This window comes from Struthio camelus, chromosome W, assembly GCF_040807025.1.
Source record: "Struthio camelus isolate bStrCam1 chromosome W, bStrCam1.hap1, whole genome shotgun sequence".
NCBI classification, from domain to species: Eukaryota; Metazoa; Chordata; class Aves; order Struthioniformes; family Struthionidae; genus Struthio; species Struthio camelus.
Genome location: NC_090981.1, coordinates 66603850 through 66619476, shown reverse-complemented (window position 1 = coordinate 66619476; position 15627 = coordinate 66603850). Strand labels below are relative to the sequence as shown.

General features: G+C 38.8%; 1 protein-coding gene across 5 annotated transcripts in view; it reads left to right on the top strand.

Annotated features, from left to right (window-relative positions):
* The window catches only part of LOC104138494 (dymeclin), a 231246-nt gene that overhangs the window by 3104 nt on the left and 212515 nt on the right, over nucleotides 1-15627 (top strand). For 3 of the 5 annotated variants that reach the window (XM_068924734.1, XM_068924731.1, XM_068924732.1), the window contains exon 2: nucleotides 10808-10985. In XM_068924734.1, the coding sequence (XP_068780835.1) occupies nucleotides 10846-10985 (140 nt within the window). In that variant the 5' untranslated portion in view covers nucleotides 10808-10845. Of the gene's footprint in view, nucleotides 1-30; nucleotides 163-6049; nucleotides 6186-10807; nucleotides 10986-15627 lie in introns of those variants that run through there. The other 2 variants (XM_068924733.1, XM_068924735.1) reach the window with 2 other exon arrangements.

Sequence of the window (15627 nt, the reverse complement as noted above, 5' to 3'; positions counted from 1 at the left end):
TCTCACTGATGAGGGCTAACAGAACCTGTAAAGAAAAATCCATCCAGTATGAAGAGTAGAACTAGTATTTGAATTTCCAATTCTTGAAACTGTTGAAAAACATCCTATGTACCAATTGCAGTTATTTAACTGGTGGAGCAAGGGTTTACGCAGAAGCGTGAGGTGCGTTTGAAACTTGACGCAGACTCCTTCCATTCTAATGGTGTTTTCTTAATCAGCTTGAAGAATTTGTTTCTGCATGCATTCCAGAAAACACTTGTTGGATTTGAAATCTGCCTTTTGCTTGGGGTGTGTGAAAGTAAGAGTCAGAATAGAGGTAACTTTTTGATTCCTTCCTGCCCCTTCCAGCTGTGATAGGATGCATTTCTAAAACTGACGCTGTCATTCTACCCTCAAATTGGTAGGCTCGGTGCAGTAATTATGTAATAAAATGTTATGACTGGAATTATGTAGGAGGTCAGAAAAGTGATCTTTATATTTTTTTTTTGCTTTAAATTCTGTTAGATCATGACAAATGTTAAAGGCTTTTAAGCCTTCAGTGAGATTTAGCAGCAAGTAACAGGTCTATAGTATGGGAGCATAACTGGAAGCGTTAGAAAATGACGAAACTAACGCATCCCTAATATGTCTTGTGGAATTTATACTAATGAGCTAGGGATAGGTGTCACTGCTTGTATGTGAATTGGGCAAAGAAGTACTTCAGATCTGTAAGTGCTTATTTAGCTGTAAAAGTTAAGTGGAATTACTTGGAAGTGCCATCCACTTCTTAACAGAAAGGTGTTTGTAGGATTCATTCCTTGTCAGCAAAAGCTCCTTCAAGAAGCTTAGCTGGTACCCGCTGTCTTACCTCTAACAAACCATTCCCACTGAGGGGGGAGAGAACAAATAAGCTTAATATAAATTAGTCATGTCGTGTAAGGGGTTTCTGGAATGTGCTAATACAAGGGCTGGTACATGATAGATGGAAATATGACAGACTTGCTTTTTAGGTCTTCAGAACAGTAATGGAAAATTTGTATACAATATGCTGCTTTAAAGATGCCTTATTTGCCTGAAATGTGTATTTGCTTGCTGCTGTCCAGAGCCACAGTGTAACGCTTTCATAATTTTTCCGCAAGACTTTGTGCATCAAGTTTTTTTTTTTTGGCAAAGGCTTGACACGGTAAGAAGGCACAGCATTTTTATGAAAAGTCTTTCAATCCAGTGTAACTTTAGAGGAAGGCAGTTTTACCAAAGCGTTTTACCTCTGAATGAACAGTTCTAACACAGGAAAGCTTAATAGTGAAGGTGACTGGTAATTCATGTGGAATAAGCTATTTTGAAACTGTAATGGACAGAGGTATCTCCATAGTGATGGAGTATGCTGAACAAGTGATCAAGTATGATGTACATAGTGATCACAGTAGATGTGGCTAGGGGAGTTGATAAGAGCAGAAGCAACTTCCTTCACAGTCATAGTGGTTTGAGTCTTCCAGCGTGGGATTAAAGCTTGCTAGAAATGAGAAGGTATTGGCTGTGATTACTTCACTCCGGTGTATGAATCCTTTTATTTTCTTTAAAAATATTTTGTTGTTGTTTTTTTCCTAAACGTTCCTTACAGTTGTCATAATTTCTTTCAGCAGCTCTTTTAGGCTGTATGTATTATTCTGCTGATGTGCTCCTGTCTTGTTCACTCTGGGTAATTAATGATTACTAATTGATGCTTAGTTATATTTTGTAAATGTCTCTCATTGTCATTTTTCTTTGGGGTTATGGGCCTTCTTGATTAGTGCTTATATGCTGTTTTGAAGAATGAAAGATGATGTGTGTTAGGTTCCTGAGATGGCTGTGGGAAATTGCATAAACCACACATCTTAATCTAATTTATAGAATGTAGGTTTTCTTTTTGCTGGCACCTCCTCTTCAGAATGTTTTTATTACAAATTAGCAAAGTCTATGGTAACCTTAACATTAAATGGCAAGGACAAAGGTGATTCACAGCATCTCTTGTTGAGCAGTTTGGTCAGTGACCTCGATGTCTGGGCTTACTCACCTGCATTGGATTTCTTCTGCTGAAAATACACTACCTAACCAAGAAGGCCTTGAAAAATCCATTCTTCAGTTGTGAGCAGAACAACTGTCTTGTAGGTGGGATGTGAAGTAAGCAGATTGGGCCCTTCAGAAATAGGCTTTCATTGAAGACTGACTCACGCATAAAACATGCGTGAAAAAGGAACTGGAGCAGAAGATACGGTATCGTCACTAGTTTTTTCAGCAGCTGTTTGGCTTTCCTATTGGGGTCTCCTTTGCCTTCAGTATCTCTATCAAAATTAGTCACTTCTGCTATTGCTCTTCAGGACCCTTTAGCTTTCAGTGAAACTGGTAAGGACTGTACAAATACTACTTCATTGCTGCTTTTTTTTTTTTCAAGCACTTTCTACAAAAGAGGAAGGCACTAGAACAAGTTATTGGAAAGGAGGAACAAAGAAGATAGTGTGTTTATCCATGAGAGTAAATGGTGGAGAAGTCTGATAGTCTCTTAAGATAAACTTAAAGATGTGCTTTTCTTTATTTTTCACGTGGTTAAGCATTACCTGGACCACTTTATAATTGTGTTGTATTTCTTACTGCTGCTCTAAAGTATATCCTTCCCAAAGTACCGAGCTTTACAAAAAGTATACTTTCTTATCTGGTGCATGGTTAGTGTGCTGTGCTACTGCAAAAACATGTTAAAAACCGTAGGTAAAGACAAGACTTTTGTGACCCAGACAGTAGCTATCATCTTGATAGCGTCTGAAAAAGAGAAGAAGCGGAGAACTTGGCCAACGCAGAGGTAGCTATGGAAGATGGTATTTATCCCTGGGTGCAAAGATAGAACACTTGACGCTTAAAATGTATGGGCCCTTCTAGAGAATTTCGTTATCTGTCACACAAAAACACTTGCCTCTCTCCCCCCCTGCTTTGCAGAAAGTTTCTTTTGTTTTTTGTTTTGGTTGTATGTGTCTAAACACTTTCCCTAGCAGGAATAAATACAAGAGACGTTGCTAAAGGGAACTGGAGAAGGGGGTAGTCACCAAGTATCCTGCGCAACACGGGAAGAAAATTCTAAATTGATACAGTAAAATGAGCAGAAACAGCCCCTTTTCCTTCTAACTTGTTAACATAAAAACTGCACAAAACACTTTTTTTTTTGATTAGTAGAAGAATATATTCAGTCCATTCTGACATCTCCCCTGCCACTTGGTTATAAGTGACTGAGAAACTTAGGGGAGTGTGAATTCATGCCAGGGGTTTAACTGCATTTTTATGATCACCAGACATTAAGTCATGGCTGATATTTTGACTCCGTGTTATGAATTAAAAAAAACAGTGCTTTTTTTTCTGATTAAAAATGGCAAAAATTATTAGATTCAGTGTTGTAAAGATTCTTTTTTAAGATTGCTTTTAGAGACATAAATTCTCATTGCAGTATATTTCTGCTACGTTAGTCAAGGATCTAGCAGAGATCCTTGCCCAATTGAGTTGGCAAAGACAATATTCTTGCACCTTTGTTCCTCATTTTGGAATATATGGGAAGTCTATTAATAAACTCTTGGTATTGGTGAGCTTTATATTACTGCTTTTTATTCTGAATATACAGTAGCCTTTATAGTAAATATATCATCGATACTAGTTAAGTTTTAATCACATTAAGAAATAAAACATTGTGCTGCCGAAATGTTATTGCATAGATAAAATGCTGCAGAGTGCTGCGCATCGGAGGGGACGTATAAAGCTGTTCTCTAAAGTGACTGTCTAGCTACATCAGGCCTAAGAGTTTCAAATCACACTTCCTTTTTTTTTTCTTTCTTTCTTTTCTTTTTTTTTTCCTCCTAGCCTTGCTAATATCACCAAAACTTTTCCCAAACAATTCTGCAAGCAGTGCAGTTTCATAAGCATGTAATATACCAGACAAACTGCAGAACCAGCCTTATTAAGGGAGCTTTGTCACCTTGGTGTCACTTACTTTTTAAATATAAAAATAAGTGCTTTGGAGAGCTGACTTAACTGTCATCTAAATTGTTGGTTCCAGTTACTGTTTCTTAGCTATTTTTTTCTGTAAGTGGGCAGAAAACAACTAGGAGCTATGAAGATAGTGAAGAAAGTGTAGTTTAGCTGCTGAAATTCAAACCAATCCTCTTTGGTTTTACAGGGTCAGTGTTTATTTCTGTGGGCTAATGTCTGTCTGTCCTATTTCCTATGCCTGTGAAGCTTTGGTTATGCATGGTACCCAATTTGCATTCCCACTTGAATGGGCTTGCCTGAACAATTGTTCTGTATGGATGCTATAGGTATTTCGGGCAGAGGGCTAAAGTTGATCAGTGCAGAGACTCTAATTTTTAGAAACAGTGGAAAGCAGTCAACATAAATATATGTCTAAAGACATGGCTTTCATTCAGAACGCTTCTTTCATCTCCCAAAGTGTGTGTAGTTGTTTCTTGAGGAGCAGAAGTAACATCTCTTTTATGTCCTGATTCTTCAGAGATTCTTCAGTCCTTCATGTGTCTGATGAAATGTGGCACAGGCCTAGAATAACTGAGATACTGAAGGGTGAGGATTAAAGCAAATATATCTAAACACTTGCTCTGATCCTCTGGGACCTATATGATTTACAGTTTTTGGCTTGTCTCCCTTTTAGTGGGCCTAGGAAATGAGACATTTTTGAGACATTTTGTGTGCTACATGGAAAACAGGGACATCTTGTATTTGGGAGTAGGCTATGACAGTGCTGAGATTGTGACAGATAACTAGATTGGCAGCCTTTGGGATGCTCACATGCAGTTTTGTACAAAATACTTTGGATCGGATGTTTCAAGCTTGGGGACCTGGTGTCATTGTGATCTTGCAGTCTTGTGAACTTCTAGAGTGTGTACTGAGAGACTAGATTGCCTTGAGACAAGAGAATATCCAAAAGGATGATTTTACAGGTTTTGGAGATTAAACATAATGCTTTCAGCAGGCAACAGAAAGCTTCAAGCTCTGATCCTGCACGTGAATATGCATCTATGAAGTGTAGCTGGTTTCATTTAGACTGTTCTTTATCGGTGGATGCAATCTCAGTTCATAAGTTTCGTAGCTAAGTGCTGAGTATGGTACTTAGCCTGCAAGACATTTGATTCTGGGCATGAATATTATTGTAATATGAATAAGAAGAGAGTATTTGATTATACTTTGGAGAAGAAAATTCAAATATTGGAGCTGAAAAGTATCTTCTAAGTGTCCTGGGTCTTCTGATGCATGGAAAATTTTATATATTGCAGTAGTGTAGTAAGTGTATGGGAATTTTTATATTAGGATTATGTGGGACTTTTAACATCTCACTGGTGAAGTGCGATCTGAAACATACAGTCATCTTTGCAGATGGGAATCAACCGAAATCTGAGTATGGCTATTTCATTGAATAAGCAGCATTATATCTTGTACCGTCTCATCTTCACAGTGATAGTATTGTCTGTTTTGCTTGAAAGGAAAACAGTGTCCATTTATTTTAGTTGAGAAACCAGTGAATTTTAAAGCATATGGGGGATTATATTCTAGCAGGATTTTAATTCCCTATATGTTTTCAAATGCATAATATCATCAGTTTGTAACTTTAAGTCATGTCTTTAACAAAACGATGTTAAAATAGACAGTAGATCTCAGACTTCATTATAAAATTGTCTGTGTGACAGTTTCAAATTCTTAAGTTGTAAAATATTCACTTAAACAAAATACATTTTTAAACTCAAGTTGTCTGCAGACTCAGCCAGATAGTCATGGCAAACATAGTTTTGGAAGGGGGAATTGCTTTTCTCTGAGCCAGTTTTACTAGATGGATTATTGAAAGATTGGCTTCAGCAATTAAGTTGAGAAGCAGAAGACTTAATCCTCAGTGGCACTATAAGTACTTCTCTAAAATTATGTAAATTGAATGCTTACAGAGTGTGACGAGTTTTTCTCCCAAGTTCACGTGTACCCATATGGTACCTTGAGTCATGCTTATAAATTACTGCTGCGGTTGAGCTCATGTATTTTTCTGCTTTGATAACAGCAGTACTTACACATATGTGAAAGGAGAAAGTAGAAGGACGTGGGTGGACCTATGGCAGTGTTTGGTGGATGGACACCAAAGGTGAAAAGAGGAGGAGAAAAAACCAACCAAACAAAAAACCGTCCCACACCCAAAGGTATACTGTTGGATGGATATTCTGTGCCTCTAAGCTGTAGCATGCATGTTCCTCTTGTGAGGAAGATAACTATGTACAAAGTTGTAGAAAGGTGGTGTGTATATTGCAGAACGGCTTTTAACTTGAAGAGGAAAAAAATTGTATTCTTGTACCTGTTGTTAATAACTAATACTAAAATCTTTCAGAAGGGGTAGTAAATTCAGAATTTAATCAACCCCTAAACTGTTCAAGATTGGAATAAGTCCTGATGCGCAAGACAGACTCCCTTGCGTTTGCTTTGAAGCATCTGCTTCTGTGTCTTGGAGCCAAGTTCTGTGACTGGATAGCTGTTAGATAAATTTAATAAAGCATGACACTTGCAGACCAGGTTACGATTCTTTGGGGATGTTTCCAGCTTATTTAGAAGAAAAGGTTAAAATCATGAAGTGGCAAACATTGTATTCTTTCATATTGTTAATGGTGATAGTACTGCATTAAACTAAATGACCTGCAATAAATTGTTTCAATTTTTTTGAGCAAGAATAATTGCTTTTTAAGAGAAGTCTAACATTAGTTTTTTTGCAATGAACCATGCATTTTTTTAAATGTATTTGGAGAAGTCAAATTTTAAATTTCATTGGTAATTTATCGGTGTCATTGGGACTAGCTTGTCTGGAATGAAAAAAGATTTCCTGCTGTTTGGTGTTTGTTGTGGCTGTCGTACTTAAAACTGAGAGAAATTGGAATCTGTTTGACTTTTCATTCTGAAGTGACTTTGGAACCAAGATTCTCTATAGCAGTCTTTCTGTACGACAGACTGTTATGGAAGTCAAGTTAGAGAAAATCACTTTAGTGATCCTTTCACCTAAAGGGTAGCTATTTCGAAGAGGAACACTTGCTGTTTAATAGTTCATATCACACTAAACCATTTTCATAAGTGGAGAATAGCATCTGTCTTGGAAATATTCTGGAGATCCTATGCAAAATACAATTACATAAGTTAAAGCATTGGGGTTAATCCTGTTACTTTTGTTAAAATGCCAGAAAGGGGGTGGGTGGGTGGGTGTGGTGGTGTTGGTTGATTTGGTTTTTAAACACACTTTTCCTGTGGAATATGCATGACCTCTGCAAGAAAGACAGTTGCTTTCTCTGTCACTTAGTGATGACCAATGATCCTCTTAAATGCCTTATTTAAGGCTGAGCCTATGGCTGTTTGGATTGTAGGAGCTGAAGGTACTCAGGCAAATCTTTGCAAAGTGCTTCCCTAAGTTTCGAAGTAACACAAATTCCTGATTGAAGAAGTCAGCTTTGTTACAGCAGTCATATTTACTAAATGTGAACACCTGCTTATATATACACCAGTAGCACTTGCCAAGATTTCTACTTGTGCAGAGTACAGTGAAATATTGTGCCTTAGGAGAGGGGGAAAAAACCCTCCTGAGAGAGGATGGAGAGAGAAAATCCACATATTTGGTTGGTCTAAGATTTGTTGTCACCAATGTTTAGACGATTGCAATGCAAATACGAGGCTCCTTAGTTGAGAGGCTCCCAAAGGAGTGAAAGGAAAAGCTCTTAAAGTCCACATGTCCTACTGACTAGTTTTACAAATATTTAGAATTCAAGCTAGCATGCAAATTCTTTTGACATATCTCAATGGCTTGATATTTATTTAATTAAAAAATCAGCTGGCGTCCAGCACTTTCTGTTACTTTCAGGAAGCGCTGTAGAAAGCATAATGAAAAAAAAATTAACCTCTTCAGTTTGGAAGAAATCAGCTGGGCTCCAGAGTGTTTGCAAATGGAGTATTCATAGGGGATTGTAGCCAGCTGCTTACCGTGTTGCTGCAGAGAATGTGGCTTTGGCTGCACAAGTGGACCCATGCTTGGGCAATGTAAGTTTGAAACTGAATGTGAAAACTGACAATAAATATTTTGCTAAAACTTACTTTTTAAAGCACTATTTGTTTTGAGATTTATTGTAATTGAACTTAATCTGGGATATTGCAGGAAATCTGGAAAGTATGCAGACTTTTTTTTTCCAAAAATAGCTTGAACCTGTTCCGATCCCATCACACTCACGTTTATGTAGAGTTGGATTAAATGGGCGGCTTTGGGGCTACAGCAAGGTGGGAGAATAGCTTGAACAGAAGAGAAAGTGGAGTGACTCACCTCAGGAGAAAGGGCTAAGGGTTTAGGTTGCTATCAGAGGGTTGCTGCAGGTCACTCAAGGGAGGTACACATTAAGTTAGTGGGATTTAAAGGCAGGGCTCCAGTTCCCTGTTGCTTCTCTTCTCCCTTGGGTGGGAGGCACATGCTCATCTTGGAGTGAGCGAGCCCCAGCTCAAATGGGTGAGTATAGAAAAAGAACTTGAGGCAGATGGAGAGACTTGAACTGTGTGAACTCTAAGAAACAGCAGTTTAAATGTATGATGTTGCTCAAAGGTTCAGGGAAGGGACTTGAGTCAAAACATGGGCCCCGGGCCAAAAGCATTGCTGCTGGTTTCTGTGATAGTAGGGCACGTGCAAACCAGGAACTGCTGAGCTGAGATATGTGTGTACAAGCTCAGCCTTGATTCTTCTATCTTTAAATGATGATCCGGTATCCCTGTATCATATGCAAGCCTTTTTTTTTCTTTTGTATTCACTGGCTTTCTTTCAAAAGTAATATGCTGAGTCCTGTACTTTCTTTGAAGTAGCAAAATTTGTATTCAGGTAGGATGCGCTCGTTCTGTTTTTATAAATAAATAGCCAAAATTTTGGAAATCCTCTTAAAGGATTGCAAGATGTAATCAATTTAATGCTTCTCCACAGAAACCCCTGGCACAAGCTTCCCTCTTAAACTTAGACTGCTGTTGAATCTCTCTTCCGTCTGGTGGTCCACATGGCGAAACAACCTCTCCAAAAGCTACAGTCAGCGTCTTCAGAACTTTTGCTAAATGAGACATTTGATATTATTAAATGTCTCTCTCCTTTGATAAGATGTAAAAGGAGGCAGTAGGAACCAGACTGCTGCATAAGAACAGAGCTCCCTGGGTACATGATGGCAAAGCTATGGTTGTGCAGAGTTATTATAAGCCTAGATGTCCTGAGTCAGTCTAAGGTTTCGTCTAGTCTGGTGTTCTGTCTTCAACCATAGCCAATAGTGACTATGGAGGGAGGAGTACTAGACTGGAGGCAGTGTATAATGGTGTTTTCCCAGCCTCAAACAACTTCTGAACGGGAGATTTTTTGAGTTAGAGGTGGTGTCTCACTGAATTAGGTAGCCCTCAGAAGATATATGTATTTTTTTTCTTCCCCCTACCACATTGTTTGTTCTTGGAATTCATGGAAATTTCTGCACCTGGGGCAGAGAAATGCTGCAGCTTAAGTAATTGTTGGGAAGAGGTACTGTTTTTTGATCATGCAAGCTTCTACTCTTTGTTTGGCACCCTTTTCATTCATGCAACCAAAAGCTGCAATGTTTGCATTTGTCAGGTAGCCTAAGCGGGTCACTATTAAAGCAATTCTTGCATAGTCACTGTGAAACAGATTATTATGTCTTTGCCAGGACTAAGTCACGAGTTGCTTCTGGGTAGTGGTTTCCATCTTCTGATATAGCTGTTTCTGTCCTTATACCTAATTCTTAACCTCTAATGCCAGCTCAAAAGTAATTAAGTAACACAGTGTATAAGGCTTTACTTTCACTAATTACGTAGTTACTTATTTCTTCTCAGAAGGTGGAAGATTATTGAAACTGATGTCCTGGAAAGATGTCAGATGTTTAGTAACGTTCTTGGCAGGTAGTTATCAGCATCTTGGTGATTTTTTTTCTTTTTTTTCTTTAAATTGTTTATAGAGGTGGAAAGTGCTGATAAGCAGCAGGGAAAACTAAAATCTTCTCGTTCTTCCCACAAAACAGATATAACACGGCTAATAATCTAAAGGGGTTTTAGGGTCTCTCTCCACCAACTTCAGCAGGAGTTGCTTCAAAAAACAGTTGTCTTTGTGTTTATATTTTTAGCCTTCCCCCTGTCCCCACGTGGTTAACTGGAACCAGCCATGTTATTTTACAAAGATCAACAAATTTATACGTGACAGTGTTTTTGCTTGCTTGGTTCAGGTTAGCTGTGCGGTAGTGATAGCACCTGTGCTTAATGTGGCAGGGTTTGAAGCTCCAGGGAGTGGATGGTACGTAGGTTGATGGTACAGAGGGATTTAGTTGCATGACTTTCTCGTCAAAAGCAGTCATGTGCCTAGGTAGCTGTGCGTATTCAGTTGGAAAATATATTTTTGAATAGCATGTCAACTTAACATCCGTGCTTAAATTGTGAATTCCCTGTAGCTTCCCTCACTGGTAACAGCCTTGATGTTGATATAACTGCGACAGCCTGTTCTTGTTGAGTGAGATTTATGAAAACCCAAGTGAGACGAGGACCGAAGTACAGCATAGTAACTTTTAACCTCCTTGGGTGAGGATGTTGGTGTTCTAACTTTGTTGACAGTCTTTTGAATGCCTTCCTATATGCCTTGGTTTTCTACTTTTCGGTAATTGTTCCAGAGAGTGAATTAAAGCCTTACCGGTCACTAATTTAGCAGAGGTCTGTATATTCCTTATTTGTCTCAAATAATTCAAATGTTTCTTTTTTTTTTTCTCTCCCCTTGAAGAAATGAAAGTTTAGAAAAGGATTTACCAAATAAAGAAGATGGGAGCAAATAGCAGCAGCATCAGCGAACTTCCAGAAAATGAGTACTTAAAAAAGTTATCAGGAGCAGAGCCAATCTCTGAGAATGACCCATTCTGGAATCAGCTATTATCTTTTAGCTTTACCGCTCCAACAAACAGGTAAGTTTATACTTGGTGAAGCGTTAAACCTTGGTGATGTAAAAATGACAAATCTGAAAAAAAGTTTTCCTTTATTTCTGTTTTAGGTGGCAAGGGAATAAAGGCCTGTGTAGAATAGACTTATTTCTAATTTTGGAATCTCTTTCCACCACATCTCCCATTTCTGTGGGTTTATTTCTTCCTCGTAATAGCTGTAACTGCTATTTGCTCTTCTAGCAGCTAGAAAAGATGAGAAGTAGGTCTCTCATGTTCCTGTGTGTGTTTATTATTTGTTTTGGTTTTTTTTTTTTGAATGAGCCTCCGTTGTGCTTTTCCTCTGAAACACTTATTGTTTCATGCACTAACAAGCTCAAGTAGAGGTGGGTTACAGGACTAATCCTTCTGGCCTTGTCATCGCAAACTTTTATTGCATTGAGCATCTCCCATGAGTTAATTTAGGTTAGCTGTTGAGTTTCTTCATCTTTATCTGTATGGCCTTAACTTTTTTCTCCTATTTTTACCTTTTAAAAGAAGATAGTTTCACATGTTATCTGTAAAAAGTGTTTTCTAAGTATCTCTAAAATTTGTGTGCTAACTTCAAGGTCATAAACTTTCTCTTGGGATGATGTGGTCCATAGCTCTACAGTACTTCCTCCAAAATTATAAAATGTTACCGATAGCTAACCTGAAATGTGACTTCATCAAGTTGGTTTTTCTCTTGCGTATCTTTTTGCTCTAGCAAGTAGCTTAGATAGAAACAGAATTAATATTTCTGAAAGGATCCGTAGCGCATCTCCAGAAATACAAAATAAAAGCCCTTGTGACTTCACTTAACTGACTTTTTAAAATAGCTCTTTAATAACAATTCGTAATGAGGTATTGTTTACATGTTGTATGAGTTACCTATGTGCGGTGTCTTAGATGCTATGCACGCTAGCGTTTAAAAGGCCAAGCGCAATTTTTTTTTTTTTTGCAACAATTAAGAGCAGGTCAGATAAAGGGTCTTTCTTGCTTGCACTAGTATGCTTGTGAGTAACTGAAAATTGAGATGGCAGAGAAAATGGTTAATGAGGAAGAGGAAAGATCTGTGGCTCCTGTATGGGGAGAATAGTCAGGAGGCAGCAAGACGTTAAGGTATTGTAAAGGAGGGGTGTAAAGGAATTTTTGGCACCAGATGAAATAGCAGTCTTTAAGTTCTCTGAGGGTGCAAGATCTTGCTTACAGTCTACTCATGATTAATAAGATGGACAGTGTTCTAAGACGTCATGTAATATTGCATTGGGGCTTTTTAGGGGGAAGTAGTCATGTATCAAAAAGGAGCAATTTCTTTTCAGGTGTTCTGCTGCGCCCCTGTTCCCCACCCCCACCAAAGTAAACGAGTCTTTAAGAGCTTATTTTGCAGCTTTTCTTGTGCATGTTTCATGGAGTCAGACCCACTGTACACTAAGTTTGTTTTAAAATAATTATAAAGGGAAACTGATCCAAAAGTAGATTGAAAGTGTAATTAGCTGAACACCAGATGGTGCTCTTGCCTGGCAGCTAGAAGAGAAATATTTTTAGAAGCGTAGTTCTGTCTTCTATGCTGCTTAATAATTGGAAGGAAACAGAAATTTCCCATGAAGTTGCATCTACCTGGGAGAGAACCATTTGACAGATGGGGTCAAACACTGTTGGCTGCAGGACACCCTCATCAGCCATCGTCTAAATCGGATGACCTTGCCTGCAGGAACGGAACAGTAGAGGTCAATGTTCGTTTTAGAGACTGAAAGATTATGAAATATCATGTCAACTCTGTTTTGTTATAATGAGACCTGAGTGTAGGTCATCCTTCTGACAGGAGCAAGATGGTAGTTTTTGATTATTGTGGAAAGGAGCCAAGTTTCTTGTCAAACAAGACAGAATTTAAGGTTCTCCTCTTCTTTCAAATATACTTTGTTCCATTAATCTGTTGCTAAATTAGTATGTGTCTGGCAGGTGATTGTTTGCAAGTTATTTGTTCCTCTACTATTAGATATGATGAATATCTGCCATGTTAGAATCAGTAATTATTTCCTTTGTAGGACCTAGGGAAGGAGCACAAGGCCTTTAGGTAGCCAGCCATCTACCAACACTTAAAAGTCAGAGTCTAGAATCTCTTAGGCAGTTTTTCTCCCTCTTTTCTGATTGTCTGGGTTTGGCAAAGAGGAGGAGGCCGTAGAAAGAACGACATGCATGTTTTTTGCTCGTTTAACTATCTGGGAAGCACAAAATGGCAGCAGCGTGTGAGGGGAGGCCATGGTGGATTGCCTCCTTCTGGCAAAGTTGACTGCAACCTCATCCTCATTCACAAAACCTCACCCATAGTTTGGAAACAGTATCTGCAAGGACAAGACAAGAAAGCGTACTTGCGATATGTTTAAGGGAAACTTGAATCAGCGTATGTGTAAGTAAAGTTCATGTTTCAACACACTTCTGTGTGTGCTTTGTCTCTCATGAGGAATATTTGAATAGCACTTTTGCTTTAAGCGCTCTTCTGGATTAATCCAGGTACTTGCTGATCACAGCTTCCAAAGTAAGATCTCACAGGTTGCCAAACTGAATTGGACCTTCTGAGGAACCATGCTGGTTTAATCCCAAAACTTGGAAGCCCGAGGCCTAGGTCTTGGGAGTTAGTGAATTACCAGATTTCTACTCTGAGGGAGATGAAGGCATGATACCTACGTGATCCATCAACGGTGCTACTCTTTGCTCTTCTGTTTTTCTTCATTTTTTGTTTTTTCCTTTTTTTAGCACTTTGTACTATTTTTTTTGTTTGCCCTGTCTTCTTTACTGGGCTTATTTTTCAGTCCAGTCAAATTCTTGATCTGCTCCTATAAAGGACAGGAGGTAGTTTGTAGGTGGGAATAAACTTTGCCAAGCGTCTGTACTACTGACTGCAAGGTTGCTGGGTTTCTGTGTTACTGTCTCTGTCAGCAATGTGATGCAAGATACTCTTGCCCTTGCACTATCCCTTCAGGTGTTTGTAGGGGTCTGCTCTGGACTTCAGGAACTGATCCGCCTGAAAAATAACCTAGCAAAGAGAAAAGATTATTTTTTTCAGCCAGGTTAATTCCCTAGAGTGATTCATAGCATGGCGCCACAAAACAATTCTGCTGGTACAATGAAGGAGTGTTGGGGGCATCGCATCCAAAAAAATGAACGTGTAAGCACATGGTCAAAACAGAGCTATGTTCTGGGAGTGTAATTTCCTGCTTTCCTGGGTCCCATTGCACCTCATGGTGTTAGTTTTATTAATAACAAAGCAAATATTAGGAAAGAATGTTAAGGAAGGGGTGGAAGTAAGTCTGGTCTGTGTTTCACAAACCTTGATTATGAATCAGTCTCCAATAATGAGAGAAATGAGGAGCCGGAAGTGAATCCGTACTCACTGCCCATAACTCCCCCTGGCCAGGAGTGATAGATGGTAACAGCCGGAGCAAATCTCTGGTATTTGGCAGGTAAAGTCACTGGGGCCTTACAGAATTTAGGAGTGGTAGGAGGTAATATATGCGTATATATGCATATATGGTATTAAATAGTGAAGTGACCAGCAATTTTATTTTAGGCTGCCTAATGCTTATTTCACTGTGAAAGGTGCATTGTGACCTTGCCTTTAGAGAGGCTCTAACAACTGTAGCATGCCACAGATACTGAGCAGGTAAAAAGCCCTTGGGCTGTGGAAGTGTCTTCTGAGGAATTCCTGTTTTCAGCCCTCAGGTACCTGGTGGTCTAACTTCACAGTCCCACCACTTCATTTTTTCTCTTCCTTCCATATTTATTGCACAGAACGGACTCATTGGGGGAGGGGGTGCTGGTTTAAGATCTTATTAATCCTCTGAAATCTTCCACTTCCTAAATGTCAAGCAGTTGACATATCAATCTTAATAGTGTTTGGATATTAAAAAAAAAAAAAAAACAAACCCTCATAACGCTTCAGGATGGCTTTGTTCTTATAAACAAGAGCTGTGAGGTTTACTTTGGAGTCTTTGCTCTCAATTTAGGCAGACCGGTGCGTTTGTCTCGTATGAGTTGCTACAGAGAATGCAGCCTCCTCCTTAGCAGTGTTGTTAGTTACAATACTTTCACGATGGAAAACTTAAAACAGAGTTAACTAACACAGAACTTAAATCATATGCTGAAATCATATGCTTAATATTTACTGTTCCACTTTGTTCCTTCCCTGGAGTTTTTAATGAGTGGCTGGTTGAAGAATAGTGTGCATGATCCTTTAATGGAAAGACATAAAAACGAACAACTTGTATTTTGCCTTAATATGGTGCATTTTTAAATTGATACAATAAATTATGTGCAGCTTTTTATTCTTTGACATCTTTCCTCTGAACAGTCCATTAAAGTCAGCACTCCCACAGTATGATTTTACTGAATGGGCTGATTCTTCTGTTTTGTATTCAATGGCAAGGGAAAAAGCTTTGCTTAAGCAAAGGAAAAAAACTGACCGAGAAGCTTCTCTCTTTCTTTTCTCCTCTTTCAGAGAGGGCGGTTGTCTCCTACAGTTTGGGCCTTATTCTTACCATATTAAGGCTACGTGTCGTCTACCTTGTAGGTGTGTTTTTAATGACAATTTGTATGCAAACTATTCCTGCTGCTTGCCATGTTGCTCTCTTTCAAAAACCGTAGTCACTGC